General features: G+C 48.5%; 1 protein-coding gene across 3 annotated transcripts in view; it reads right to left on the reverse strand.

Annotated features, from left to right (window-relative positions):
* LOC144600467 (phosphatidylinositol 3,4,5-trisphosphate 5-phosphatase 2A-like) overlaps positions 1-26,546 on the reverse strand; it is a 220,950-nt gene extending 194,404 nt beyond the window's left edge. For 2 of the 3 annotated variants that reach the window (XM_078412087.1, XM_078412085.1), the window contains exons 1-2: positions 26,449-26,546; positions 1,150-1,321 (exon numbers count right to left, since the gene is read on the reverse strand). In XM_078412087.1, the coding sequence (XP_078268213.1) occupies positions 1,150-1,292 (143 nt within the window). In that variant the 5' untranslated portion in view covers positions 1,293-1,321; positions 26,449-26,546. Of the gene's footprint in view, positions 1-1,149; positions 1,322-1,512; positions 1,604-26,448 lie in introns of those variants that run through there. The other variant, XM_078412086.1, reaches the window with a different exon arrangement.
* Between the last annotated feature and the right edge of the window lie 209 nt (positions 26,547-26,755).

Consider the following 26,755-nt stretch of genomic DNA (forward strand, 5'->3'; position numbering starts at 1 on the left):
TATTGTGCTGCCCATATCCTGATATGTAGAAATTAAATACAATAGATAGACACAAAATGCTGGAGTAACTCCACGGGTCAGCAGCATCTCAGGAGAAAAGGTGACCTCTCTCTTTGCAGTGACGAATCAGGTTGGAACTCTTCTTCAGATAATGTAAATAAAACCACAGAATTGATAAGCCACACTGATATTTCCCCTTAATGATCATCATTTTCGTTTCAAACAATAATGGTAACCAGACGACCCATGGACCCGTCGGGTTCCTGTTGTGACAGCGGTCGATGAAAAAAAGAAGGCACACAATTTTAATATTACTGAGTGGTCAAATTTTAACTTGAAGAAAATGTGAGCATTTACCTCAGGAGTCATCGTTCAACGAAGCACACGTTTAATGACAACATTGAACACGGAAGTATTAGATCAAAATGGCTATGTTTATATTATGGGATATGTGTCCGAAATACAGCCAAAATGGTACACGATAGCGCAACAATTTGAACGAAACTTGACACTGCACACCACAGGCCAATGGTGAGTAACGTGCCCCGAACATTGTTGCGCTATCGTGTACCGTTTTGGCTGAATTTCAGAAACAAACATACATATATATATATATAGGGAGGCGGGACAAAGAAAGGATATAGGTGGAGACAGGAAGATACTGGGAGATCTGGGAAGGGGGAGGGGAAGAGAGGGACAGAGGAACTATCTAAAGTTGGAGAAGTCAATGTTCATACCACTGGGCTGCAAGCTGCCCAGGTGAAATATGAGGTGCTGTTCCTCCAATTTCCGGTGGGACTCACTATGGCACTGGAGGAAGTGATCTCCCACTGTCTTCCTGTCTCCACCTATATCCTTCCTTTGTCCCGCCCCCCTGACATCAGTCTGAAGAAGGGTCTCGACCCGAAACGTCACCCATTCCTTCTCTCCTGAGATGCTGCCTGACCTGCTGAATTACTCCAGCATTTTGTGAATAAATACCCTCGATTTGTACCAGCATCTACAGTTATTTTCTTACACTACATATATATATATATATATATATATATATACACACACACACACAAGATGAGATTTTTAGTGTTTGTTACAGAAGTCCCTCATAGAATGATTAGTTCACCATAATCATGTTCACCAATAGATACTTACAGCAGACAAAGTGCATAAGCTCCGACCACGGATTCACTGCCTCTCACCAAGAAACTTCCATCCATCCCAGCTTTAGCAAGCAGCTCCTCGGCTTTGGCTCGGCTGATGTTCAAGTGATACCATGGTGGACTTGCTGTGGCCATTGTGATCACGCCCCGCTGATTAGTGAAGCCTTGCAAGAAATAAAAGCATCATCGTCAACAATGTCTCAGTCATTCTCCAGTTGATATTTCCCTCGCAACCAGTCAACAGGTCCTGGATTCAACTTTACTCCTGAGACCCAAATACTAACTCTAGTTTATTGAGGGATTACCGTCTGTAAATGGTTATGAGAAATGAAACTGAGATTCCATCTGCTCTTACAGGGTAGGTATATAATCTGGAAGAATCACAGGGCTACTGTCCTGCAATTATCCCTAAACCGATAATCACTAAAAGCAGTTGTTCTGATAATGGTCACTTCTGCTTCTGGGATCTCAGAATAGACAGAGATAACAAGGAACTGCTTCTCTCAGAAGGTCATGTTGAAGTGGTGGCTGAATCATTAATTCCATTCAAGGCCGCGATATGGATTGTTGCTCTGTGGGGGAGGGAGGAGCTGTAGGGAACTGCTAGAAAAATAGCCCGACAATCAACCAGGAATTTGTTGAATGGCAAAATAAGCTCAAGGAACCGTATGGCTTTCTCCTACTCCTAATTCTTAACCTTATATTTCAGAGTTTATAAATAAAGACGGGCTACAATAATAAGTTATCCTAAAGTTGTAAAATCAGTGGTTGGGTCACAGCAGGGTATTATGTTCATTTCTGGACAGCTCTCTCTGCAAAGATTGCTGAGTGCTTGGAGGTGATGCAGCACACAGCATCAGGGTCCTGGGATCGATCCTGACCTCGCGTACTGTCTGTGTGAAGTTTACACATTCTCGGTGTAAAGCTGGAAATGGTGCAGAGAAGATTGACGAGGATGTTGCCAGGAGTCCAGGGCCTGAGCTGCAGAGGCAGGTTGAACAGCCTTGAAGGGCAGGAGGATGAGGGTGATCTTATTGAAATGTGCAAGATCATGTATGACACTAATAGATCAGTTAAATGCACAGAGCGTTTTGCCCAGAGTAGGGGAATTGAGAAGCAGAGTACATAAGTTTAAGGTGAGGGGGGAAAGATTTAATAGGAGCCTGAGGGGCAACTTTTTTTGCAAAGGGTACTGGGTATATGGAATGAGCTGCTGGAGGAGGTAGTTGAGGCAAGTTACTATCATAATGCTTAAGAGACATTTATACAGGTACATGGATAGGATAGGTTGAGAGGAATATGGGCCAAATGCAGGCAGGTGGGATTAGTGTCGTACGGCATGTCATGCAAGTTGGGCCGAAGGGTCTGTTTCCACGTCGTATGACTGTAGGACACTACGAGTAACCTTGTATGAACTAACTGTCGTGTCTAGCTAAACCTCGTGCTGATGCTAATCTCAGCATTTACGTACAGCTAAGTTTTGACTAACCTTGCATTGAAACATAGAAAATAGGTGCAGGAGGAGGCCATTTGGCCCTTCGAACCAGCACCGCCAATCATTGTGATCATGGTTGACCATCCACAATGAGTAACCTGCAATCAGCTTCATAAAGGTCGAGGCCCGGTAGTTCTATCACACACCTAACGGTCTTATGCACCACATCATCAAATGTTAAATAAACCTTGGCAACTCAAAGAGCACATTTGGAATGATTAACACAGCAATCCTCATGATCTTGTAGCTCTCTGAGCACGTAGCATACGTGCACAAGGAGAACATACAATGCACACTTGACATCAGCTGTGTTGATGCACACGAGTGCTTCACAAACAGTGTGGGCCTTTAACATTTGAATAGACCTTAACAGAAGACTGGAGGTCTGGTCTAGCCCAAGGGTCAATCTTTACCCGAGTTAAGGTTTTGGTGGCAACAGACCAGTGCTGCGTTGAGTCAGGTTGAGGTTAATGATTTAATTGCTTTAGCTGCAGGTCCCCAATACTTGTGGCCTCAGTGAATGTTGCAATAAACTCTTGGTGGTCAGAGTTGCATGGCTGCCCACAGGTCAGTCAAGGGCAAACCCACCCCTAAGAGGAGCAACTAGCTAACGGAAATATACAAAACAAGGAACTGCAGATGCTGGTTTACCAAGAAAGCCTCAAAAGGTGGAGGAACTCAGCGGGTCAGGAGGATCCCAGGAGCATATAGATAGGTGACATTTTGAGTCGGGAGTCTACTTCACACCCTTCTGAAGAAAGCTCCCGACCTGAAACGTCACCTATCCATATCCTCCTGGGATGCTCCTGATCTGCTGGGTTACTCAACACTTTGTGTCTATCCCTAGTGAATGAAATGTTCCCCTTGGGATTTGCTGCCATAAAGGATCAAGCAACAAGGTTTGCACTGAATGCCATACAAGTAAAATAGTGCACCCCAGAACCCTTACAACACCCTTTCCCCACCTGACACACAATGTGTTCACAGCTGGAAGAATCTTCTATCATCCTTGGAGTAAAATTCAATCCAGGGTTCAGAAGTCATTTTCAGCAGCTACAGCAAGGAAATCCCTCCCCATCAGCAGACTTGAGCAGTTATCTGTAACCAGAACTGAAGTACATAAGGGGGAAAAGGGTAACTAGAGAGAGTGTGGAACCTCTCAGGAATCAAAGCGGCCACCTCTATGTGGAGCCACAGGAGATGGGCAAGGTCCTCAATGAGTATTTCTCCTCCGTATTCATCGAGGAGAAAGACAATTGGACGGAGGAACTTTGGGCAGTCAATGGAAATGTCTGGAGAGCAGTCAGTTTTACCGTTGTGGAAGTACTGAAGGTACTGTCGTGTATGAAGGCAGACAAATCTCCAGGGCCTGATCGGATATATCCGAGGACATTGCGGGAAACTAGAGAGGAAATTGCAGGAGCCCTGGTTGAAATTTACGAGTCGTCTTTAAATACAGGAGAGGCCTGAAGACTGGAGGGTGGCAAATGTTGTGCCTCTTTTCAAGAAGGGCTGTAGGGAAAATGCTGGGAACTATAGGCCAGTGAGCTTAACATCTGTAGTTGGTAAGTTACTGGAGAGTATTCTGAGGGATAGGTTATACAGGCATTTGGATGGGCAAGGGCTGATTAGGGACAGTCAGCAAGGTTTTGTTGAGTCTCACAAATATGATTGATTTTTTTTAAGACGTGACCAAAAAGGTGTAGATGTTGTGTACATGGATTTCAGTAAGGCATTCAACAAGGTTCCGCATGGTAGGCTGCTCTGGAATCCAAGGAGAGACAGCTGAACGGATAGCACATTGGCTCCATGGAAGGAAGCAGAGGGTGATGGTGGAAGGTTGCTTCTCGGACTGGTGGCCTGTGACTAGTGGTGTGCCTCAGGGTTCGGTGCTGGGCCTGTTACTGTTTGTCATCTACATCAATGATTGGATGAGAACATACAGTTGTCTACATTTCTGTGGATTAGCTAATTAATTTATTGCTTCGTATGGAAGTAGCATTCCCAATCTCATTGTACCCCTGTACAATAAAGATATATTGTATTGTACTGTACAGGGCAAGATTAGCAAGTTTGCTGATGACACAAAAATGAGTGGTTTTGCAGATAGTGAAGATGGTTGTGAAAGATTGCAGCAGGATCATGATCAATTGGCCAGGTGGGCAGAGGAATGGTTGATGGAATTTAATACAGAGAAGTGTGAGGTGTTGCATTTTGGGACGTCGAACAAGGGCAGGACCTACAAAGTAAATGGTAGACCCCTGGGTAGTGTTGTAGAGCAGAGGGATCTAGGAGTACAAGTGCATAGTTCCTTGAAGGTCGAGTCGCAGGTAGATAAGGTGGTCAAAAAGGCTTTTGGCACTTTGGCCATCATCAGTCAGAGTATTGAGTATAGAAGTTGGGAGGTCATGTTGCAGTTGTATAAGACGTTGGTGAGACTGCATTTAGAATATTGTGTTCAGTTCTGGGCACAATGTTGTAGGAAAGATATATGTCAAGCTTGAAAAGGTTCTGAAAAGATTTACAAGGATGTTGCCAGGGGTTGAGTAGGCTGGAACTCTATTCCATGGCGCATAGGAGGATGAGGGGGGATCTTATAGAGGTGTACAAAATCATGAGAGGAATAGATTGGGTAGATGCTCAGAGTCTCTTGTCAAGAGTAGGGGAATCGAGGACCAGAGGACATGGGATCAAGCTGAAGGGAAAAAGATTTAATAGGAATCCGAGGGGTAACTTTTTCCACAGAGAGTGGTGGGTGTATGGAACAAGCTGCCAGAGGAGGTAGTTGAGGCTGGGACTATCCCATCGTTTAAGAAACAGTTGGACAGGTACATGGATAGGACAGGTTTGGAGCGTTATGGACCAAGCGCAGGCAAGTGGGATGAGTGTAGCTGGGACATTGTTGGTTGGTGTGGGCGAGTTGGGCCGAAGGGCCTGTTGCCACACTATATCACTTTATACCTCAAAGTAGAGTTCATGCACAAACTGTTCAGTGTTCTAGTCAGACCACACCTTGAATATCACATCAACATCTAGTCCCTGGCATGAGGAGGAAGCAATGTTTTGTTTACAGCTCAGAGTAAAGGCACAAGCATGCTAGCCTATTGTAAATCTCACGTCCCAAGCAAAGAATAGCAAAACGCCCCCGTTTTCTATGAATTTGAAAAAGCTGCAGGAATTGTGGATCTGATTCACAATAAAAAAACCCAGAATTCAGCAGTTTAGGCAGTATCTGTGTAAAGAGAAACAGAGTTAAAATGTCATGGTTAGACACAGAGTGCTGGAGTAGCTCAGCGGGTCGGGCAACATCTCAATAGACAATAGACAATAGGCAATAGGTGCAGGAGTAGGCCATTCGGCCCTTCGAGCCAGCACCGCCATTCACCGTGCTCATGGCTGATCATCCACAATCACTACCCTGTTCCTGCCTTCTCCCCATATCCCTTGACTCTGTGATCATTAAGTGTTCTATCTAGCTCTCTTTTGAAAGCATCCAGAGAATTGGCCTCCACTGCCTTCTGAGGCAGAGAGTTCCACAACTTCACAACTCTGAGTGAAAAAGATTTTTATCATCTCCGTTCTAAATGGCCTACCCCTTATTCTTAAACTATGGCCCCTGGTTCGGGACTCCCCCAACATTGGGAACATGTTTCCTGCCTCTAGCATGTCCAATCCCTTAATAATCTCATATGTTTCAATAAGATCCCCTCTCATCCTTCTAAATTTCAGAGTATACAAGCCCAGTCGCTCCAGTCTTTCAACATACAACAGTCCCGCCATTCCAGGAATTAACCTCGTGAACCTACGCTGCACGCCCTCAATAGTAAGAATGTCCTTCCTCAAATATGGAGACCAATCTCTGGGGAAAAGGGGTGGGCTATGTCATGCATCGCTTTTCTCCAGAGATACTGCCTGATGCACTGAGTTACTCCAGCACTCTGTGTCTACCTTTGGTACAAACCAGCATCTGCAGTTCTTTGTTTCTAACATATCAGAGTGAAGACCCTTCATCAGAATTGGTGGGTGTGTGGAACGAGCTGCCGACGGAGGTAACTAAGGTAGATATTATAACAACATTTGGACAGGTACATGGTCAGGAAAGGTTCAGAGGGATATGGACCAAACCCGGGCAGGTGGGACTAGTGTAGATGGGTCAGCTTGGATGGCACAGGGAAGTTGGGCCGAAGGCCTGTTTATGCGCTTTATGACTCTAATTGAAAAAGGGGGGTAAAAAGCCATTGGATTTGCAGTTTGTATATGTTGTACTGGTGTGAGATGCAGGTTGGACTTGCAGAGTTAACTAACACAGTAAATAGTGTGTAATTGTTATGTCTGTTGAGCTATCTCAGACTAAATTGACAAAGCAAAACCTGGATAACAGATATAAACCAACAAAAAGGGTCTCGACCCGAAACATCACCCATTCCATCTCTCCAGATATGCTGCCTGTCCCACTGAGTTACTCCAGCATTTTGCATCTATCTTCGGTTTAAACCAGCATCTGCAGTTCCTTCCTACACTGTAAAAATGAGACTTGGAGACACAAGGAACCGTGGATGCGGAACCTTGAGCAAAACAAAGTGCTGGAGAAAATCAGCAGGTCGGGCAGCATCTGTGGGGGAACTTTTGGGGGATAACAATTCGGGACACTTCTATAGACTGAGTGGACAAGCGACTTTTCAGGTTGGGATGCCTCCTCAGACTGATTCTTCAGAAAAAGAAAACTGTTTTTCCATTGATCAATGGATGGATAGAGATTCAGAGAACAAGACAAACCCTTGAATAATTTAAGAAAGACTGGGAAGACCTGTTGCATCATTTGGGCAGATTGATTAGGAAGGTCATATTTCAGTGGTCAGAAAGGCCAATAACTAAATTATTTTGTTTTATATGTTAATAGATTAAATTAAGAGCTGATAAAATATATTCACCCAAATTGAGGTGGGGGCCTGGAATTTGTTTGCTGGAGGCATGTTTGGAGAAAACATGTTATCACAATTCAAATAAATTCCTGACTGCGTTCTTGATATTTTATAACCTTCAAGATAATGAATCGAGAGTTGGAAAGTGACACAAAACCAAATTGTCCTTTTTTGGCTGGCATCAACAACTGGCCAAATGGCCTCCTTCTGAGCAAAAGGTTCCTGTGATCTTATGATCTCTCTGGATTTTGAATTATAGAATCATGCAGCGCAAAAACAGACCTTCACACCCACCTTGCCCATGCCGACAGTGACGCCTATCTATGCTAATATCAAGTATGGAGGAAGGAACTGCAGATGCTGGTTTTGCTTAAGCAGCCTACACCCCAGCAGCATGAACATTGACTTCTCTAACTTCAAGTAACCCTTGCTTTTCCTCTCTCTCCATCCCTCCCCTTCCCAGTTATCCGACCAGTCTTACTGAAGAAACTTTTTCACCCAGAGAGTTGTGAATTTGTGGAATTCTCTGCCACAAAAGGCAGTGGAGGCCAATTCACTGGATGAATTTAAAAGAGAGTTAGATAGAGCTCTGGGGGCTAGTGGAATCAAGGGATATGGGGAGAAGGCAGGCACATGTTACTGATTGTGGATGATCAGCCATGATCACAATGAATGGCGGTGCTGGCTCGAAGGGCCGAATGGCCTCCTGCACCTATTTTCTATGTTTCTACGGAGAGTTAGTGTCCTTAGCATAAGTGTGTATGAGCAGTTTAGATAGTACTTTGGGATTGGGCAGTGAATTGGCCTCCACTGCAAAGAGTAGCCGGAAGCCAGAGGATTGGGCAACTTTCATAGGACAACAGAAGGTAACAAAACGGGCAATACGGGCTGCCACAGAGGGCAGTGGAGGCCAAATCACGGGGATGAATTTAAAAGAGAGTTAGATAGAGCTCTAGGGGCTAGTGGAATCAAGGGATATGGGGAGAAGGCAGGCACAGGGTACTGATTGTGGATGATCAGCCATGATCACAATGAATGGTGGTGCTGGCTCGAAGGGCCAAATGGCCTCCTCTGCATTTATTTTCTATGTTTCTACTGTCTCTGACTACATTTTAACTGTTTGCCTTATTGTTGTTATCTTCTCACAGCTAACATTGATTTATTCTACATTTTCCTTGATCTCCATTCTCCTTATTTTCACACCTTACATTTCCTTATCTATGTATCTCCCTCTCCCCTGACATCAGTCTGAAGAAGGGCCTTGACCCAAAACGTCACCCATTGCTTCTCTCCAGAGATGCTGCCTGTCCCGCTGAGTTACTCCAGCATTTTGAGGCTATGTCATGCTAATATCAATGCAGTACACACATTGATGGTGCCGAATTAGAGATGGTTGAAAGCTTCAATTTCTTAGGAATAAATATCACCAGCAAAGGGATGGCCAAGAAAGCACACCAATGCCTTTACTTTCTTAGAAGGCGTAGGAAGTTCGGCATGTCCCCAACAACCATCACCAATTTCTAGCGATGCGCCTTTGAAAGCATTTTATCGGGATGCATCACAACACTGTATAGGAACAGCTCCATCCAGGACTGCAAGAAACTGCAGAGAGTTGTGTCCCGGTGAGCCGCACGTGCCCGATCACCCGCCGAACAGCGACCACACCGCCGACCGGAACGAGCCTTAATAGGCCCAACTCACCCCACAGGCATCCCAGGGGACTGGCGAGAATCTGGCAGTGCCTGTCTGGGCCGAAGGAGCCTCGACATAGGCGGCGGGGGTCTCGGCCGCGGGGGTCTCGGCGGCGGGGGTCTCGGCGGCGGGGGTCGGCAGCTGGGGCCTCGGCGGCGGGGGTCTCAGCGGTGGGGGTCGGTGGCTAGGGCCTCGGCCGCAGGGGTCTCGGCGGTGGGGGTCTCGGCGGTGGGGGTCGGTGGCTAGGGCCTCGGCGGCGGGGGCCTCGGCCGCGGGGGTCTCGGCGGCGGGGGTCTCGGCGGCGGGGGTCTCGGCGGCGGGGGGGTCGGTGGCTGGGGCCTCGGCCGCGGGGGTCTTGGCGGCGGGGGTCTCGGTGGCGGGGGTCGGCGGCTGGGGCCTCGGCCGCGTGGGTCTCGGCGGCGGGGGCCTCGGCCGTGGGGGTCTCGGCGGCGGGGGTCTCGGCGGCGGGGGTCTCGGCGGCGGGGGTCTCGGCGGCGGGGGGGTCGGCGGCGGGGGTCTCGGCCGCGGGGGTCTCGGCGGCGGGGGCCTCGGCCGCGGGGGTCTTGGCGGCGGGGGTCTCGGTGGCGGGGGTCGGCGGCTGGGGCCTCGGCCGCGTGGGTCTCGGCGGCGGGGGCCTCGGCCGTGGGGGTCTCGGCGGCGGGGGTCTCGGCGGCGGGGGTCTCGGCGGCGGGGGGGTCGGCGGTGGGGGTCGGTGGCTAGGGCCTCGGCGGCGGGGGTCTCGGCGGCGGGGGGGGGGTCGGTGGCTGGGGCCTCGGCCGCGGGGGTCTTGGCGGCGGGGGTCTCGGTGGCGGGGGTCGGCGGCTGGGGCCTCGGCCGCGTGGGTCTCGGCGGCGGGGGCCTCGGCCGTGGGGGTCTCGGCGGCGGGGGTCTCGGCGGCGGGGGTCTCGGCGGCGGGGGTCTCGGCGGCGGGGGGGTCGGCGGCGGGGGTCTCGGCCGCGGGGGTCTCGGCGGCGGGGGCCTCGGCCGCGGGGGTCTCGGCGGCGGGGGTCTCGGCGGCGGGGGTTGGCGGCTGGGGCCTCGGCCGCGGGGGTCTCGGCCGCGGGGGTCTCGGCCGCGGGGGTCTCGGCCGCGGGGGTCGGCGGCTGGGGCCTCGGCCGCGGGGGCCTCGGCAGCGGGGGTCTCGGCCGCGGGGGTCTCGGCGGTGGGGGTCTCGGCGGCGGGGGTCGGCGGTTGGGGCCTCGGCCGCGGGGGTCTCGGCAGTGGGGGTCGGTGGCGGGGGTCTCGGCGGTGGGGGTCTCGGCCGCGGGGGTCTCGGCAGTGGGGGTCGGTGGCGGGGGTCGGCGGTTGGGGCCTCGGCGGTGGGGTCGGCGGCTGGGGTCTCTTCTTTGCTATCTACGACTCTACTAATTTTCATATTGTTTGCAAACTTTCTTGTTGTGCCTCCCACATTCTCATCCCACCTTTATAGACATCACAAACAAGAACACTCCCAGCACTGCAGCACATCATTTGTTGCGGAGGACAGGCCAGGAAAAGATCCGCTCACCACCACCCTCTGCTTCCCAGAACAGAGTATTTGCATATCTGAAATATGATCTCTTCTGAAGAAGGGTCTCGACCCGAAATGTCACCCATTCCTTCTCTCCCAAGATGCTGCCTGACCCGCTGAGTTTTGTGTTCACCGTCCAGCCGTCCAGCATTTTGTGTCTACCTTCGATTTAAACCAGCATCTGCAGTTTTTTTCCTACATCTCCTTTTTTCCTACATCTCTGCATTGTATTTGGCAATAATATGTGGAATTTAAAATAATGAAACTTGAGTGGCTGTGGAAATGGAAGGAAATTGTTTCCTCAACACCATGATGTTCTGTTGTTCTCTCGGTGGAATTTTTCTCCACTTTGTCAGCACGCCTCAGATACTTTGCAATTTGGATGGCTGACTTCATTTCAGTTTTAGAAACATAGAAACATAGAAAATAGGTGGAGAAGGCCATTTGGCCCTTCGAGCCAGCACCGCCATTCATTGTGATCCACAATCAGTACCCAGTGCCTGCCTTCTCCCCATATCCATTGATTCCACTAGCCCCTAAAGCTCTATCGCTCTTTTAAATTCATCCAGTGAATTGGCTTCCACTGCCCTCTGTGGTAGTGAATTCCACAAATTCACAACTCTCTGGGTGAAAAAGTTTTTTTCTCACCTCAGTTTTAAATGGCCTCCCCTTTATTCTTCGACTGTGGCCCCTGGTTCTTTGAATGATTTGACTGAAAGCTTTGAGAACCCGAGGCAGAGCCTGATCACTGAAAGACAGTTTCACAAGTTTCACACAGTGGAAAAAAACAACAGAACATCACTGAGGAAACCATTTCCTTCTATTTCCACAGACAGCAGCACAACCACCCAAATTTACAATCTTGTATTAAAAATAACTCTACATATTACTACCAAGGGCAAAGCAGAGGTGTTTCAAGAACCTTTGAATGTGGGGGGATGGAAATTACTTGGTATCAGTTTCACGAAAATATAAGATGTGCATGTTGATCAAGCCTGGTACATACAAGATATAAGATGTGCATGTTGATCAAGCCTGGCACATATAAGATATAAGATGTGCATGTTGATCAAGCCTGGCACAGATTACAGTTCTTGCATTGTTTTTTAATATCTGTATTTACTTATGAGTTTAATGTGATTTAGAGTGGGTGAACAGTCAACACTAACTGGGGGATCTGATCGTCACCTGCAAGGTAAGAATGTGGGAAATAGAATGCGAGCAGTCCTTCTCTGCTCTATCATCAGTCAGTTCTATGTCAGCACCATTTTATCTCACTAATCCTTTACCTCTTCCTTCCATTACTATCTAAAAATCTATCATTCCCTGTCTTAAATACCCTCACATGATCCTCCACAACCTTCTTGGATTAAGACGTTTCTTCTCATCCCAGCCTGCAATGACCATTTCCTTCCTTTGATCCCTTGTCTAGATTCTGTCTTCTGTCTTAAAACTGTTACAATTTGTTTCGTTGGGGTGCTGTTGTTTAAATTAACTAAATTATTGCATCGTATGGGAGGCGCATTCCCAATCTCGTTGTACCCCTGTACAATGACAATAAAGATATATTGTATTGTATTGTACTGTACCCCATTCTAGGGAAACATCATCCCTGCCTCTTCCCTTTAAATCCAATGGGAATTTTGTATGTTTTGCTGAGATCATTCTAATGTTGGCAGCAGAGTGGTGCAATGGTACAGTTGCTTCCTTACAGCGCCATAGACCCGGGTTCAATCCTGACTACGGGTGCTGCCTATACGGAGTTTGCATGTTCTCCGCATGGGTTTTCTCCGGGTGCTCCGGTTTCCTCCCACACTGCAATGATGTACAGGTTTGTATAACAGTATAACAGTATAACAGAGCTTTATTTGTCGTTCGGTACCGAAGTACCGAACGAAACTACATAGCAGTCATAGAAAAAAAAAAGAACACAAGACACATAACCCCAACACAAACGTCCATCACAGTGACTCCAAACACCCCCTCACTGTGATGGAGGCAACAAAACTTCCCCTCTCTTCCCCACGCCCACGGACAGACAGCTCGTCCCCGACCGACCCGCACAGTCCCCGCACCGGGCGCTGAAACGTCTCGCGGCCGAACCGGGCGATGAAAGGCCCGCGACCAAGCCTTGCGCAGCTAAGTCCCGCAGCCGAGCCGCACCAGCGGTGAAAAGTCCTGCAGCCGAGCCGCACCGGGCGGTGTTAAATCCCGCAGCCGAGTTGCACCGGGCGGTGTTAAGCCCCGCAGCCGAGCTGCACCGGGCGGTGTTAAGTCCCGCAGCCGAGATGCACCGGGCGGTGTTAAGCCCCGCAGCCGAGCTGCACCGGGCGGTGTTAAGTCCCGCAGCCGAGTTGCACCGGGCGGTGTTAAGCCCCGCAGCCGAGCTGCACCGGGCGGTGTTAAGTCCCGCAGCCGAGTTGCACCGGGCGGTGTTAAGCCCCGCAGCCGAGCTGCACCGGGCGGTGTTAAGTCCCGCAGCCGAGTTGCACCGGGCGGTGTTAAGCCCCGCAGCCGAGCTGCACCGGGCGGTGTTAAGTCCTGCAGCCGAGTTGCACCGGGCGGTGTTAAGCCCCGCAGCCGAGCTGCACCGGGCGGTGTTAAGCCCCGCAGCCGAGCTGCACCGGGCGATGTAAGTCCAGCGGCCAAGCCGCACCGGGATGTAAAGTCCAGCGGCCGAGCCGCACCGGGGGATGTTAGGCCCCGCAGCCGAGCCGCACCCCGCGCCGTGAGGAAGAGAAAAGTTCCCCACACCCACCCACCCACACCCACCCCCCACACACCACCACCCCCTCCCACACATACACAACCAAAAAAATATATATAAAAATCATCCCAACACCGACACTCAACAAAAAAAAGACGGACAGACTGCTAGTCAGCCGCTGCCGTTAGGCGCCGCCACGTGAATTGGCTTCTATAAATTGTAAATTGTCCCTAGTGTGTAGGGTAGTGTTAGTGTGTGGGGTGATCGCTGGTCAGTGTGAACTCTGTGGCCGAAGGGCCTGTTTCCAGGTTGTATCTCTGAAGTCTAAAAGTTTAAAAACATCACATGGTACTTTGACAGTCAAAAATATCCAAGAAATTGGAGCCTATTGACTGGGAACCTTTGCCAAAACCCTTCCTCAATATCACTCAGGTACACTTCCCCTTTACGCAAAGGAACACAACAGAAGAAAGGAAGGAAGAACAAGGTGCATGTATTCTACTAAGCATATTTATATCACAAACCAAACAAAGTTCTCTATATTTTATCCTAGATGTTTAACTCCCAAGGAAAGTTAGTAAGTTGTAACCAGTCACAGCACAAGGATAATCCAAGTCAACTTCAGAACTTCATTTGGACGTCACTTCCAAGATGATGCATCCGTGCTGACATAAGATTATTTGCCCCAGGAGGTAGGTTTCACCACCACAGCAATACCAACATTGTTTCCCCAAAACATTCCAACCGACTGGTGGGATAAGCAAATCAACATCGCATTCCTCTCCAAACCCACACTACGCCCCGAATTACACTCGCTTAGCTCGGCTGAGAAGGTCACTTCCTTTGCATGCCCAACACCATACTTCTGAGAAAGACATTATTCCAAGTTCCATCCGTGGAAGAGATTACCAGTGGGCAGAAAAAACAATTGAAGGTTTCCCCTCAAAACCTCCTGGATATGGGAATGATTGAAAATGGAGAAGTGTTTGGGATGGTATTGAGGACTGTGTCTTCATTCATCAAAGTACCGTGTAAACAGCAGAATTAGTACCTTTCCTTCACCAGCTAGACTGCAGTCCTGACCTCCCACCTACCTCTTTGGAAACCTTTGAACTAACTTGAATCAGCCTTTACAGATTGTATCTTGGACTTTTGCTGTGCATTGTGGATTGCTTGACCGTATTCATGTACAGATTTTTCTTTGACAAAAGCTTTTCACTGTACCTTCATACACATTACGATAATAAACAAAACTAAAACTAAATAACTATTATCCACCCGCTCAACTCCTTGATCACCTCCCACCCCACTTATGGCAGTGTCTGTGGGACTTAGGGTTGCCAACTGTCCCGTATTAGCCGGGGCACCCCGTATTTTGGACTAAATTGGTTTGTCCCGTACGGGATTGCCCTTGGCCCGTATTAGGCCCGGGGAACGCTGTAGGCCCGGACAGTGCAGGCCCGGACAGTGTAGGCCCGGACAGTGCAGGCCCGGACAGTGCAGGCCCGGACAGTGCAGGCCCAGAGGCCCGGGCACCGCCTAACAGAGGTTGCATAGCAACCCGCCTCCCGGCCCGGGTGACCGCCGTTGGCGGAGCGGGAGCACGTGGCCGCTGGCTGGGTGAGATTACGTGGGGCACGGGGTGGTGACGTCACTCTGTCCCGTATTTGGGAGTGAGGAAGTTGGCAACCCTAGTGGGACTATAATTGACCTCATCTGCCATCTCACTGCAACAGAGATGAGGCCTCTTGAGTTAATCTTAAAAGACTGAGTACCAGCCCACCTCATGTTCTCATGTTCCAGATACCCACGGAGGAATTTGTTTCTTCTGATTCATCCTAAATATTTTAATGATCTTACCTTTAATAATCTAATATTAAGCAATATCAAGAAAATCTTTATAATTAACCATCTTAAATCACCTCAAAGCGTTCTGGTCAAAGGCCCACAATATTAAAGTGCTTTTCCTGAAGCAAGTACTGAAAGTTAAGCATAGATCTGCAAAGGAAACCTAACCAAGATCTTGGGAGTTTTACATCATTTTCTTACTCGCCCCTTAATATTAACGCCAAGTTTCCATTACTATTTCTCAATGATACTGCATTAACACACTGATTTTTGGTGTTCATTGGTGGGGACACCAAATCGCTTTTCCCCCTCCACCATTCTTGGTCTTCCTGCCAGTAAACTGTGATAATCAGTGTTAGCTGAAGACACACAAGACTGCAGATGCTCGAATCTGTGGCAACAACAAACTGCTGGAAGAACTCAGTGGTCAGGCAGCATCCGTGGAAGCAAAGGGGCGGTCAAATTTTCAGGTCAAGACTTTATATTAAGACTGAGAGTGAGGAGGGCAGAACAAAATCTGGAGCAAAACACATCACTTCCATCTCACCCCTCGCTCTCACCTCTTTATGGGGTGGCACAGTCTCACAGTGCCAGAGACCCGGTTCAATCCTGACCTCGGGTGGAGTTTGCTTGAATGGGCGATCAATGGTAGGCGTGGACAGGTAGGCCAAACAGCCTGATGCGATACTGTATCTTTAAAACTAAACTAAATATCTTTTCTTTGCTGGTGGTACAATGGTGCAGCAGTAGAGTTGCTGCCATGCAGCGCCAGGGACCCTGGTTCGATCCTACAGGTGCTGTCTGTATGGAGTTTGTACGTTCTCCCCGTGACCTGCGTGGGTTTTCTCCGGGTGCTCCAGTTTCCTCCCACACTCCAAAGACATACAGGTTTGTAGGTTAAGTTTGTAAATTGTCCCGAGTGTGTGCAGGATAGTGTTAGTGTACGGGTGGATCATTGGTCGGTGCGGATTTGTTGGGCCGAAGGGCCTGTTTCCATGCTATATCATCCCTCCACGCTTCAGACCCGATGCAGGTCTCGACCAAAAATGTCAACCATTACTTTGCCTCCACATATGTAGATTAGCCCACTGAGTTCTTCCAGCAGATTGATTTTGGTTTAACTTCCTCAGCTAAAAAAAAAGCTGACACATTCCCTGCAGCAACCTGATGCTAGCAGAATGATATTCTTATCTATTGTTTCATTTTTTTAGTTTTAATTTAGAGATACAGCACGGATACAGACCTGTCGGACCGATCAGCGATCCCCGCACACTCGCGACAAGTTTTACATTTATACCAAGCCAAATAACCTACAAGGTAGGTAGACACAAAATGCTGGAGTAATTCAGCAGGTGAGGCAGCATCTCTGGAGAGAAGGAATGGGTGACGTTTCGGGTCGAGAAATACTCCAGCATTTTGTGTCGACCTTCGATTTAAACCAGAATCTGCAGTTCTTTCCTACACAACCTACAAACCTGTACGTCTTTGGAGTGTGGGAGGAAACCAAAGTTCTCGGAGAAAACCCATGCAGGTCACGGGAGAACGTACAAACTCCTTACAGACAGCACCCGTAGTTGGGATCGAACCCGGGTCTCTGGTGTTGTAAGCGCTGTAAGACAGCAACTCTACCACTGCACCACTGTGCCCACCCCTAATTGCTGCTACCATTGTTTTAATCAGACACATTCTCTTCATAAGAACAATGTTCACGCTTAGAATGACAGCAAATGATGTTCCAGGTTTACGCTCGCATGCATTGGACAACTGCAGTCACCAGAACTCTTCCTTTTGCATGTGTCAGTGATCTCTACTGCTGAGCGTGGTAATTCCTCTGTGGAAGCAATGAACTGCAGAGGCTGGCTTACACAGATGGACACAAAGTGGTGGAGTAACTCAACAGGTTAGGCAGCATCTCTAGAGAACATGGATAGCTAAAGTTTCAGGCCAGGACCCTTCTTCAGATTGATTGTGTGGGGGGGGGGGGGGGGGGGGGGGGGGGAGACAGCTGGAGGGGAGGAGCATGGCAGGTAATGGGATGGACACAGGTGAGGTAGGGCTTTGATTGGCAAAGGCCAAAGGTACCAAATGCACTAAAGATACATTGTCATTGCTGTTGTCCCACATACAATAGCATGACACTGCTCCTCATTTTTTACCAAAGTAACAAAGCCTGGGCTATTAACCAGTCTGAACTGACCAGCAAACCCCACACATTAACACTATCCTACACCACACACTTGGGACAATTTACACTTATACCAAGCCAATTAACATACAAACCTGAACATTTTTGGAGTGTGGGAGAAAGCCGAAGATCTCAGACAAAACCCACTCAGGTCACGGGGAGAATGTACCAACTCCGTAAATGAATGAATGAATGAGTAAGTTTATTGGCCAAGTATGTGCATATACAAGGAATGTGCCTTGGTGCTCCGCTCACAAATGACAAGATAAACATAGTTAACAATTAAGAATAAAGCATAACCACATCAAAACAATAAGGATACAACATTACAGTCTAAACATGTGGGTGAAAATAAACCAGAGCAAAAAAAGAGACTTTGGTTATTGACTAGAACTATCACTCGTGGGAAAAAAAGGTGTTTTTATGTCTGGCTGTGGCTGCTTTGACAGTCCGGAGTCGCCTTCCAGAGGGAAGGGCTTCGAAGAGTTTTTGGCCAGGGTGAGAGGGGTCAGAGATGATCTTGCCCGCTCACTTCTTGGCCCTTGCAGTGTACAGTTCGTCAATGGGGGGGAAGGTTGCAGCCAACAACCTTCTCAGCTGTGCGAACGATGCATTGTTACCTCCGGATGTCGTGCTTGGTGGCTGAGCCAAACCAGACCATGATGGAGAAGGTGAGGACGGACTCAATGATAGCAGTACAGAATTGGACCATCATTGCCTGTGGCAGATTGTGTTTCTTCAGTTGCCGCAGGAAGTACATCCTCTGTTGGGCCTTTTTAACTGTGGAGTCGATGGTGGCCCCCCATTTAATGTCCCTGGAGATGATGGTTCCAAGGAACTTAAATGACTCCACAGATGTGACTGTGGTGTTGTTGATGGTGAGTGGGGGAGGGGGATCTCTTCGAAAGTCTACAATTAGTTCCACTGTCTTGAGAGTATTGAGCTCCAGGTTGTTGCGATGGCACCAGGACGCCAGCTGTGTCACTTCCCCTCTGTAGGCAGATTCCTCCCCATCCTGGATCAGTCCAATCAGGGTAGTGTCATGCGGATGACAGCATCCGTAGTCTGGCGCTGCAAGTGCTGTATGGCAGCAAGCTTACCGCCGTGCCACTGAGCCACCAGTGTGTGGCGCTGCAAGTGCTGTATGGCAGCAAGCTTACCGCCGTGCCACTGAGCCGCCAGTGTGTGTGCCAAACATCAGCCAAGACCCATCTCTTATCTACCTGCAGATAATCCATATCCCTCTACTCCCTGCATATCCAGATGCCTCCATAATGCCACTAATGTTCCTGCTTCAACCACCACCCCTGGCAGAGCATTCCAAGCACTCAACGCCCTCAATGTAAAAATAACTTGCCCTGCGCATCCCTTTTAAAATTTGCCCCTCTCACATTAAAGCCATGCCCTCTGCCATTTGATTTTTCCACCCTGGAAAAAGAAATTCTGACTGTCTACCCTATCTACACCTCACATAAATGTATATATTTCTTTATGGTCTACCCACAACCTCTGGTGTTTCAGAGAAAACTATCCAACTGTTCAACCTCTCCCTGTAGCTAATACCCACTGATCCAGGTATCATCCTTTCTCTCATGGAGCGTCCAGAATTACACACAATATTCCAAATACAGCCTAACCAAAGGCCTATAAAGCTGCATCATGACATCCTGACTCTTATACTCAATACCCTGACCTATGAAACCAATCATACTATTTGGGGCAGCACAGTGGTGCAGCGGTAGAGTTGCTGGCTTACAATGAATGCAGCGCTGGAGACCTGGGTTCCATCCCGACTACGGGTGCTGTCTGTACGGAGTTTGTACGTTCTCCCCGTGACCTGCGTGGGTTTTCTCCGCGATCTTTGGTTTCCTCCCACACTCCAAAGGCGTACAGGTTTGTAGGTTAATTGGTAAATGTAAAAATTGTCCCTAGTGGGTATAGGATAGTGTTAATGTGCGGGGATCGCTGGTCAGTGTGGACCCGGTGGGCTGAAAGGGCCTGTTTCCGCGCTGTATCTCTAAACTAAAAATATGCCTTCTTTATCACTCTATTTATTTGTGCTGCCCCTTTCAGGGAGTTATGCACTTGGACCCCTAGATCCCTCTGTACATCAATGCTGTTAAGCATCTCACCATTAATTGTATATTCTCCTTACATTTGACCTCCCAAAGTGCAACATCACACTATTTCTCTACCGGTCTCTGCAGCTGCTCTATGCCCCACTCTACTCCTCGACAGCCTTCCTCACAACCCACCACCGCAGCAAGCTTTGTGTCATCTACGGTTTAGTTTAGTTTACGTTAGAGATACAGCGTGGAAACAGGCCCTTCCACCCACTGAGTCCGCGCTGACCGGCGATCCCAGCACATTAACACTATCCCACACACTAGGGACAATTTACGATTATATCAAGCAAATTAACCTGCAAACCTGCACGTCTTTGGAGTGTGACAGGAAACTGGAGATCCCAGAGAAAACCCACATGGGTCATGGGGAGGACGTACAAACTCCGCACAGACAGTGTCCGTAGTCAGGATCGAACCCGGCACTGTAAGGCAGCAACTGTACCGCTGTGCCATGGTGCCACCCTAGAATAATGTAAACTGACTAAACAACCTGTCTCTATTTACGTCCAGATCATTTATTTATATACAACACAAACGGCAGTAGCCCCAGCACAGATCCCTGCAGAACTCCACTGGTCACAGACCTCCAGCCTCACAGACCTCCTGATACAGTGTGGAATCAGGCCCTTCATAGTCATAGAGTGATACAGTGTGGAATCAGGCCCTTCATAGTCATAGAGTGATACAGTGTGGAAACAGGCCCTTCATAGTCATAGAGTGATACAGTGTGGAAACAGGCCCTTCGGCCCAACTTGCCCACTCGTCCCACTTGCCTGCGCTTGGTCCATATCCCTCCAAACCTGCCCTATCCATGTAACTGTTTAACTGTTTCTTAAATGTTGGGATAGTCCCAGCCTTCACTACTTCCTCTGGCAGTTTGTTCCATACACCCACCACTCTTTGTGTGAAAACGTTACCCCTCAGATTCCTATTAAATCTTTTCCCCTTCACCTTAAACCTATGTCCTCTGGTCCTCGATTCACCTACTCTGGGCAAAGACTTTGTACATCTGGACATCTACCAGATCTATTCCTGTTTTAATTTTATACACCTCTATCAGATCACCCCTCATCCTCCTGCACTCCAAGGAATAGAGTCCCAGCCTACTCAACCTCTCCATGTAGCTCAGAGCCACTAATCCTGGCAACATCCTCGTAAATCTTCTCTGTACCCTTTCCAGCTTGACAACATCTTTCCTATAACATGGTGTCCAGAACTGAACACAATACTCTAAATATGGCCTCTTATACAACTGCACCAGGACTTCCCAACTTCTATACTCAATACTCAATTGTTTGCCCCATTGTGTCTCAATTATACCCTGAGTGAAGGTTTCACTCGGTCTAGTACCACCTCCACACTGATGGCTACCCTGCATGCTCCAGTGAACAATGGATTGTTTCCTGATTTATCTCAGTTGCCAATCCCCAGGTTTCACAATATGGGAGCCAACTATCTCACTCCCAAATAAGGGACAAGGTGACGTCACCGCCCCGCGTCCTATGTGACCTCACCCAGCCAGCGGCCACGTGCTCCCGCTCCACCAATGGCAGCCGCCCGGCCCGGGAGGCAGGTTGCTACGTAACCTCCGTTAGGCTGCAGCCGGGCCTCCTGGCCTACACTGTCCGGGCCTACAGCGTCCAGGCTTACTGCGTCCGGGCCTACAGCCCCCCGGGCCTAATACGGGACAAGGGCGGTCCTGTACGGGACAAGCCAATTTAGCCCAATATACGGGATGTCCCAGCTAACAAGGGTCAGTTGGCAATCCTATTTCATAATCCCACAGCAGCCAACCTTAAAGTGTCTGAAAATGACACTACTTTAGGCTGACCGCAGTCACCAAACGCTTCTCTTGTCCCCAGCTTGCACATGCTAAACTTGTAATTCTCTGAAAGCTCTGGTTAACACCTCTCTTCCCTGTTTTCACCATGTCCTTGTCAGGCCTCATCTGTGGTTGGTAGTGTTAGCAAACTCAGCGAGATCTCGCAGATTTAGGCTCAATGACCAGTAATGAGATCACCGTCTACTTCTCACTGAGTGCCAAATTTTCCATTGAGTGCTTCCCCTTGACCTTCAATAGTGCTTACCTTCATACACTCATTCCTGCTCATTTCACTTCACCACTCATTCGGCTGAAACTGTTAGTATCTCAGAGTTCCTTGGGTCATTTGCCTTTTCCGCTGCTCTTGTTCCTACACTGCAGTGAAAGCCTCCATTTAACCTTACATTTAATTACTACTTCAAGCAACAACTTTGTTGCTAATAGGGGCTGTTATGTTGTTCACGAAGATGAGTAACAAGGATGGAGATACCGTTAAAATACTGATGACAATCACCACTGAACTAACAGGAGAGACACACAAAAAGCTGGAGTAACTCAGTGGGTCAGGTAGCATCTCTGGAAAAAAGGAATAGGTGACTTTCCGGGTCGAGACCCTTCTTCAGACATGAGCCTCCACCCTGGTCTTGATCCCAGAATGGCGGGACTATCATATGTTGAAAGACTGGAGCGACTAGGCTTGTATACACTCGAATTTAGAAGAATGAGAGGAGATCTTATCGAAACGTATAAGATTATTAAGGGGTTGGACACGTTAGAGGCAGGAAACATGTTCCCAATGTTGGGGGAGTCCAGAACAAGGGGCCACAGTTTAAGAATAAGGGGTAGGCCATTTAGAACTGAGATGAGGAAAAACTTTTTCAGTCAGAGAGTTGTAAATCTGTGGAATTCTCTGCCTCAGAAGGCAGTGGAGGCCAATTCTCTGAATGCATTCAAGAGAGAGCTAGATAGAGCTCTTAAGGAAAGCGGAGTCAGGGGGTATGGGGAACGGGGTACTGATTGAGAATGATCAGCCATGATCACATTGAATGGCGGTGCTGGCTCGAAGGGCCGAATGGCCACCTCCTGCACCTATTGTCTATTGTCTATTGACCCGAAACATCACCTATTCCTTTTCTGCATGGTGTTTTAGATACCGAACTGGCTTACTGGTAGAAGGCAAGAGAGTTGTGGTGGAAGGGCATTATTCAGACCTCTGGGACTAGTGGTGACCTGCAGGGATATAGGCTGGGTCCTCTGTTATTTGAGAAAAATAAATGACTTGACCATAAATATAAATGGGCTGATTAGTAAGTTTGCAGATAATACCAAAATTAGTCAAGTTGTTGAAAGTGGGGAAAGTTGTCAGAGTATTCAGCAGGATATAGATCAGCTACAGAAATGTGCAGAGAAATGGCAGATGGAGTTTAATCCAATCGTGTGCGAGATGTTGCTCTTTGGGTGGTCAAATGTAAGGGGAAAGTACAAAGTACATAGTTAATGGCAAGACCCTTAACAGCATGTACACATGCATCTTCGGGTCCAGACGCATAGGTCCCTGAAAGTGGCAATGCAAGTAGATAGAGTGATAAAGACATACACAGCTGAGAAGTTTGTTGGCTACAACCTTCCCCCCATTGACGAACTGTACACTGCAAGGGCCAGGAAGCGAGCGGGCACGATCATCTCTGACCCCTCTCACCCTGGCCACAAACTCTTTGAAGCACTTCCCTCTGGAAGGCGACTCCGGACTGTCAAAGCAGCCACAGCCAGACATAAAAACAGCTTTTTCCCCACGAGCAGTAGCTCTACTCAATAACCAAAAGTCTGCAGTCTCCTTTTGCTCTGGTATTTTATTTAATTCTTCACATGGTTAAACTATAATGTTTTATTCTTAATGTTTTAATGTTTTATGTTTTATTCTTAATTGTTTACTGTATGTCGTGTTGTTACTTGCGAGCGGAGCACCAAGACACATTCCTTGTATGTGTACATACTTGGCTAATAAAACTTATTCATTCAATATGGTATGCGTGCCTTTGTCGGTTGAGGCATAAGACTTTGTTGGTATAAGACTCAGGCTGCGTGCGGCTTTATAGGACTTTAGTTGGGCTGCATTTGGAGTATGTTTTCCAATTCTGGTCACCCCATTACAGGCTTTGAAGAGGGTGCAAAAGAGGCTGAGCAGAATGCCGCCTGGATTAGAAGGTATTAGCTAGAAGGACAGGTTGGACAAACTCACATTATTTTCTTAGGAGGTTTGTAGGTTGAGAGGAGACCAAATAGAAGTTTATAAAATTTGGAGAGTCATAGATAGTGGTGGGTATGGCACAGACTAGAGGGCTTAGCTTTGAGATGAAAGGAATCAAACTTAATGGAGATGTGCAGAGCAACTTGTATTTACAAAGAGAGGTGGATGCCACAAACTCGCTGCCAGGGGTGGCGATGCGGGTGGCAGTTATGAAGTTTTTGCAGAGGTATATGGATATGCAGACAATGGAGGGATATGGATCATGTGCAGGCTGAGGCGATGAGTTTAACATGGCATTATGTTTGGCACAGATATTGTGGGCCGACTGGCCTGTTCCTGTGTTGTTCAGTTCTATGGTCAATGGTAAAGATACATGGTAAAGGTACACTCATACTTGTATTTGGACATCTCTAGATATTTATTGTGCATCCCACCTGGAAGTCAGAACACCACATTCGGGCTGTGGACTGTACAGAAACCGTGTTGTAATATGAAACGCATGATTCAAGTTAAAGCTAAAACCCTGTTTATTTGGACACTATCCTGTTTCTGATTTTTATACATCCATTTGTTGACACTGAATGTTTGGTGGGATTTAAAGGCTCTATTTGCAAAGGCTATTAGAACCTCAGTGATATCAAGTTAAAAAGGATGCTTGTCCAACATGGTCCTCATTTAGCAAATTAAGATCCTTTCACTTTCCTCTCCGATGTTGGCTAATTTGTTTTCTTTGATGGTCACATATCTAAGTCGCTTTAATGCCTGTCTGATGCAAGGAAATTGCTGGACGTGAGCAGCGACTGTAAAGATCTTCACTACATGTGTCGTCCGAGCGCTCTTCACGGTGCCGCCCGAGCGCAACATGGCGCCACCAGACCGCGTCATGGTGCCACCCGCGTACACGTCACGGTGCCGCCCGCGTACACGTCACGGTGCCGCCCGCTTACACGTCACGGTGCCGCCCACGTACACGTCACGGTGCCGCCCGCGTACACGTCACGGTGCCGCCCGCGTACACGTCACGGTGCCCCCGCGTACACGTCACGGTGCCACCCGCGTACACGTCACGGTGCCACCCGCGTACACGTCACGGTGCCACCCGCGTACACGTCACGGTGCCACCCGCGTATGTCACGGTGCCACCCGCGTACACGTCACGGTGCCGCCCGCGTACACGTCACGGTGCCACCCGCGTACATGTCACGGTGCCACCCGCATACACATCACGGTGCCACCCGCGTATGTCACGGTGCCACCCGCGTACACGTCACGGTGCCGCCCGCGTACACGTCACGGTGCCGCCCGCGTACATGTCACGGTGCCACCCGCGTATGTCACGGTGCCACCCGCGTACACATCACGGTGCCACCCGCGTACACGTCACGGTGCCACCCGCGTATGTCACGGTGCCGCCCGCGTACACGTCACGGTGCCACCCGCGTACACTTCACGGTACCACCCGCGTATGTCACGGTACCACCCGCGTATGTCACGGTACCACCCGCGTACACGTCACGGTACCACCCGCGTACACGTCACGGTGCCACCCGCGTACACGTCACGGTGCCACCCGCGTACACGTCACGGTGCCACCCGCGTACACGTCACGGTACCACCCGCGTACACGTCACGGTACCACCCGCGTACACGTCACGGTACCACCCGCATACACGTCACGGACATCATTCAGTCCATCTTGTCTGTGTCACATCAACTTTTCTTTTAAAATTTCACCTCAGGTATGTCCAGACCGATGAGATTTACTGCCATTGCCCTGACGGAGATTGCCTGAGGCATCTTTGGCTGGGCTAGTCATAGGTCATAAGGTCACAAGTGATAGGAGCAGAATTAGACCATTCGGCCCATCAAGTCTACTCCACCATTCAATCATGGCTGATCTATCTTCCCTCAACCCCATTCTCCTGCCTTCTCCCATAACCTCTGACACCCACACTAATCAAGAATCTATCTATCTCTGCCTTAAAAATATCCATTGACTTGCCTCCACAGCCTTCTGTGGCAGAGAAAATTCCACAGATTCACCACCCTCTGTCTAAAGAAATTCCTCAGCACATCAAACCATTTCAGTGATTATCAACTCAAATTCAACATCTTTCCACGTGAGATTTCAAAATACAAATGAACCCCAAGATCACAATTGTTTCATAAAAGCCGTCTTTAAAGCCGGTTTGATTATTGTTTGGGTATTATCACAGCACCCTGCAACAATCAACCATTTGGATGGAAGAGGAAATCTAGCAAGCAGTGTTGAATTCTTTCTATTCAAAGGCCATGTTTTGCAATGTCAGTGAGAGGTGAGAGGTGTAGAAAGCTAGCAAGCGGTGGCAGAACAGACACGAGCTGCAGCATAGAGCCTCCCCCCAACAGTGCAGGCCTCCACAGTTCTTGTTAACCAACATGGTGGGCCAGGTTGTTGGTTGAGGGGCAAAATATTGGCATTTTCAATTTAACGTCCTGGTTCACTTGCCTTAAGAATGGCACATCTTGTACCCAGTTTACCGCTGAGAATCTTTTTTTAATCTAAGAATCTGCTCAAAGAGGACAAAAAAAGTGAATCGCAAACTCATCAGATCTTACAAGTCTCGGTTAGGCTTCTTCATTGAAATCTGCTTGAACATAAATAGCACATTCCACTCTTTTATGTTCTTTATCTCAAAGTAAATATGTGTCAAGATTTCCACAGAACATCACACTGGTCTATGAGTGGAGACTTACCCTTCTGGACCTGTTGCTGGGAGGCAGAACAGAGTGTTGCACTGTAGCTTCAGCTTGGGAGGTACTGGTCTGGTCTGCTCTCTCTCTCTCTCTCTCTCTCTCTGTGCGTCCGAGAGTTTTACTGAAGTTTGCTCCTGTATCTTTGCAATGCATGATGCCCATGTGTTGTTCTAGCCCTCTAGTGGTGAGACTCCTAAGTGGCAGCGATCAACAAACTCCTTGCAGCAACATCAGTCAAAGCAAGGTTCCATCAGGCAGCCAGTTGCCAGTTTTATGATCTGTAATAAAAATATTGAAACTAGAGTGC

The sequence above is a fragment of the Rhinoraja longicauda genome, chromosome 15 (assembly GCF_053455715.1).
Source record: "Rhinoraja longicauda isolate Sanriku21f chromosome 15, sRhiLon1.1, whole genome shotgun sequence".
Lineage (NCBI taxonomy): Eukaryota > Metazoa > Chordata > Chondrichthyes > Rajiformes > Arhynchobatidae > Rhinoraja > Rhinoraja longicauda.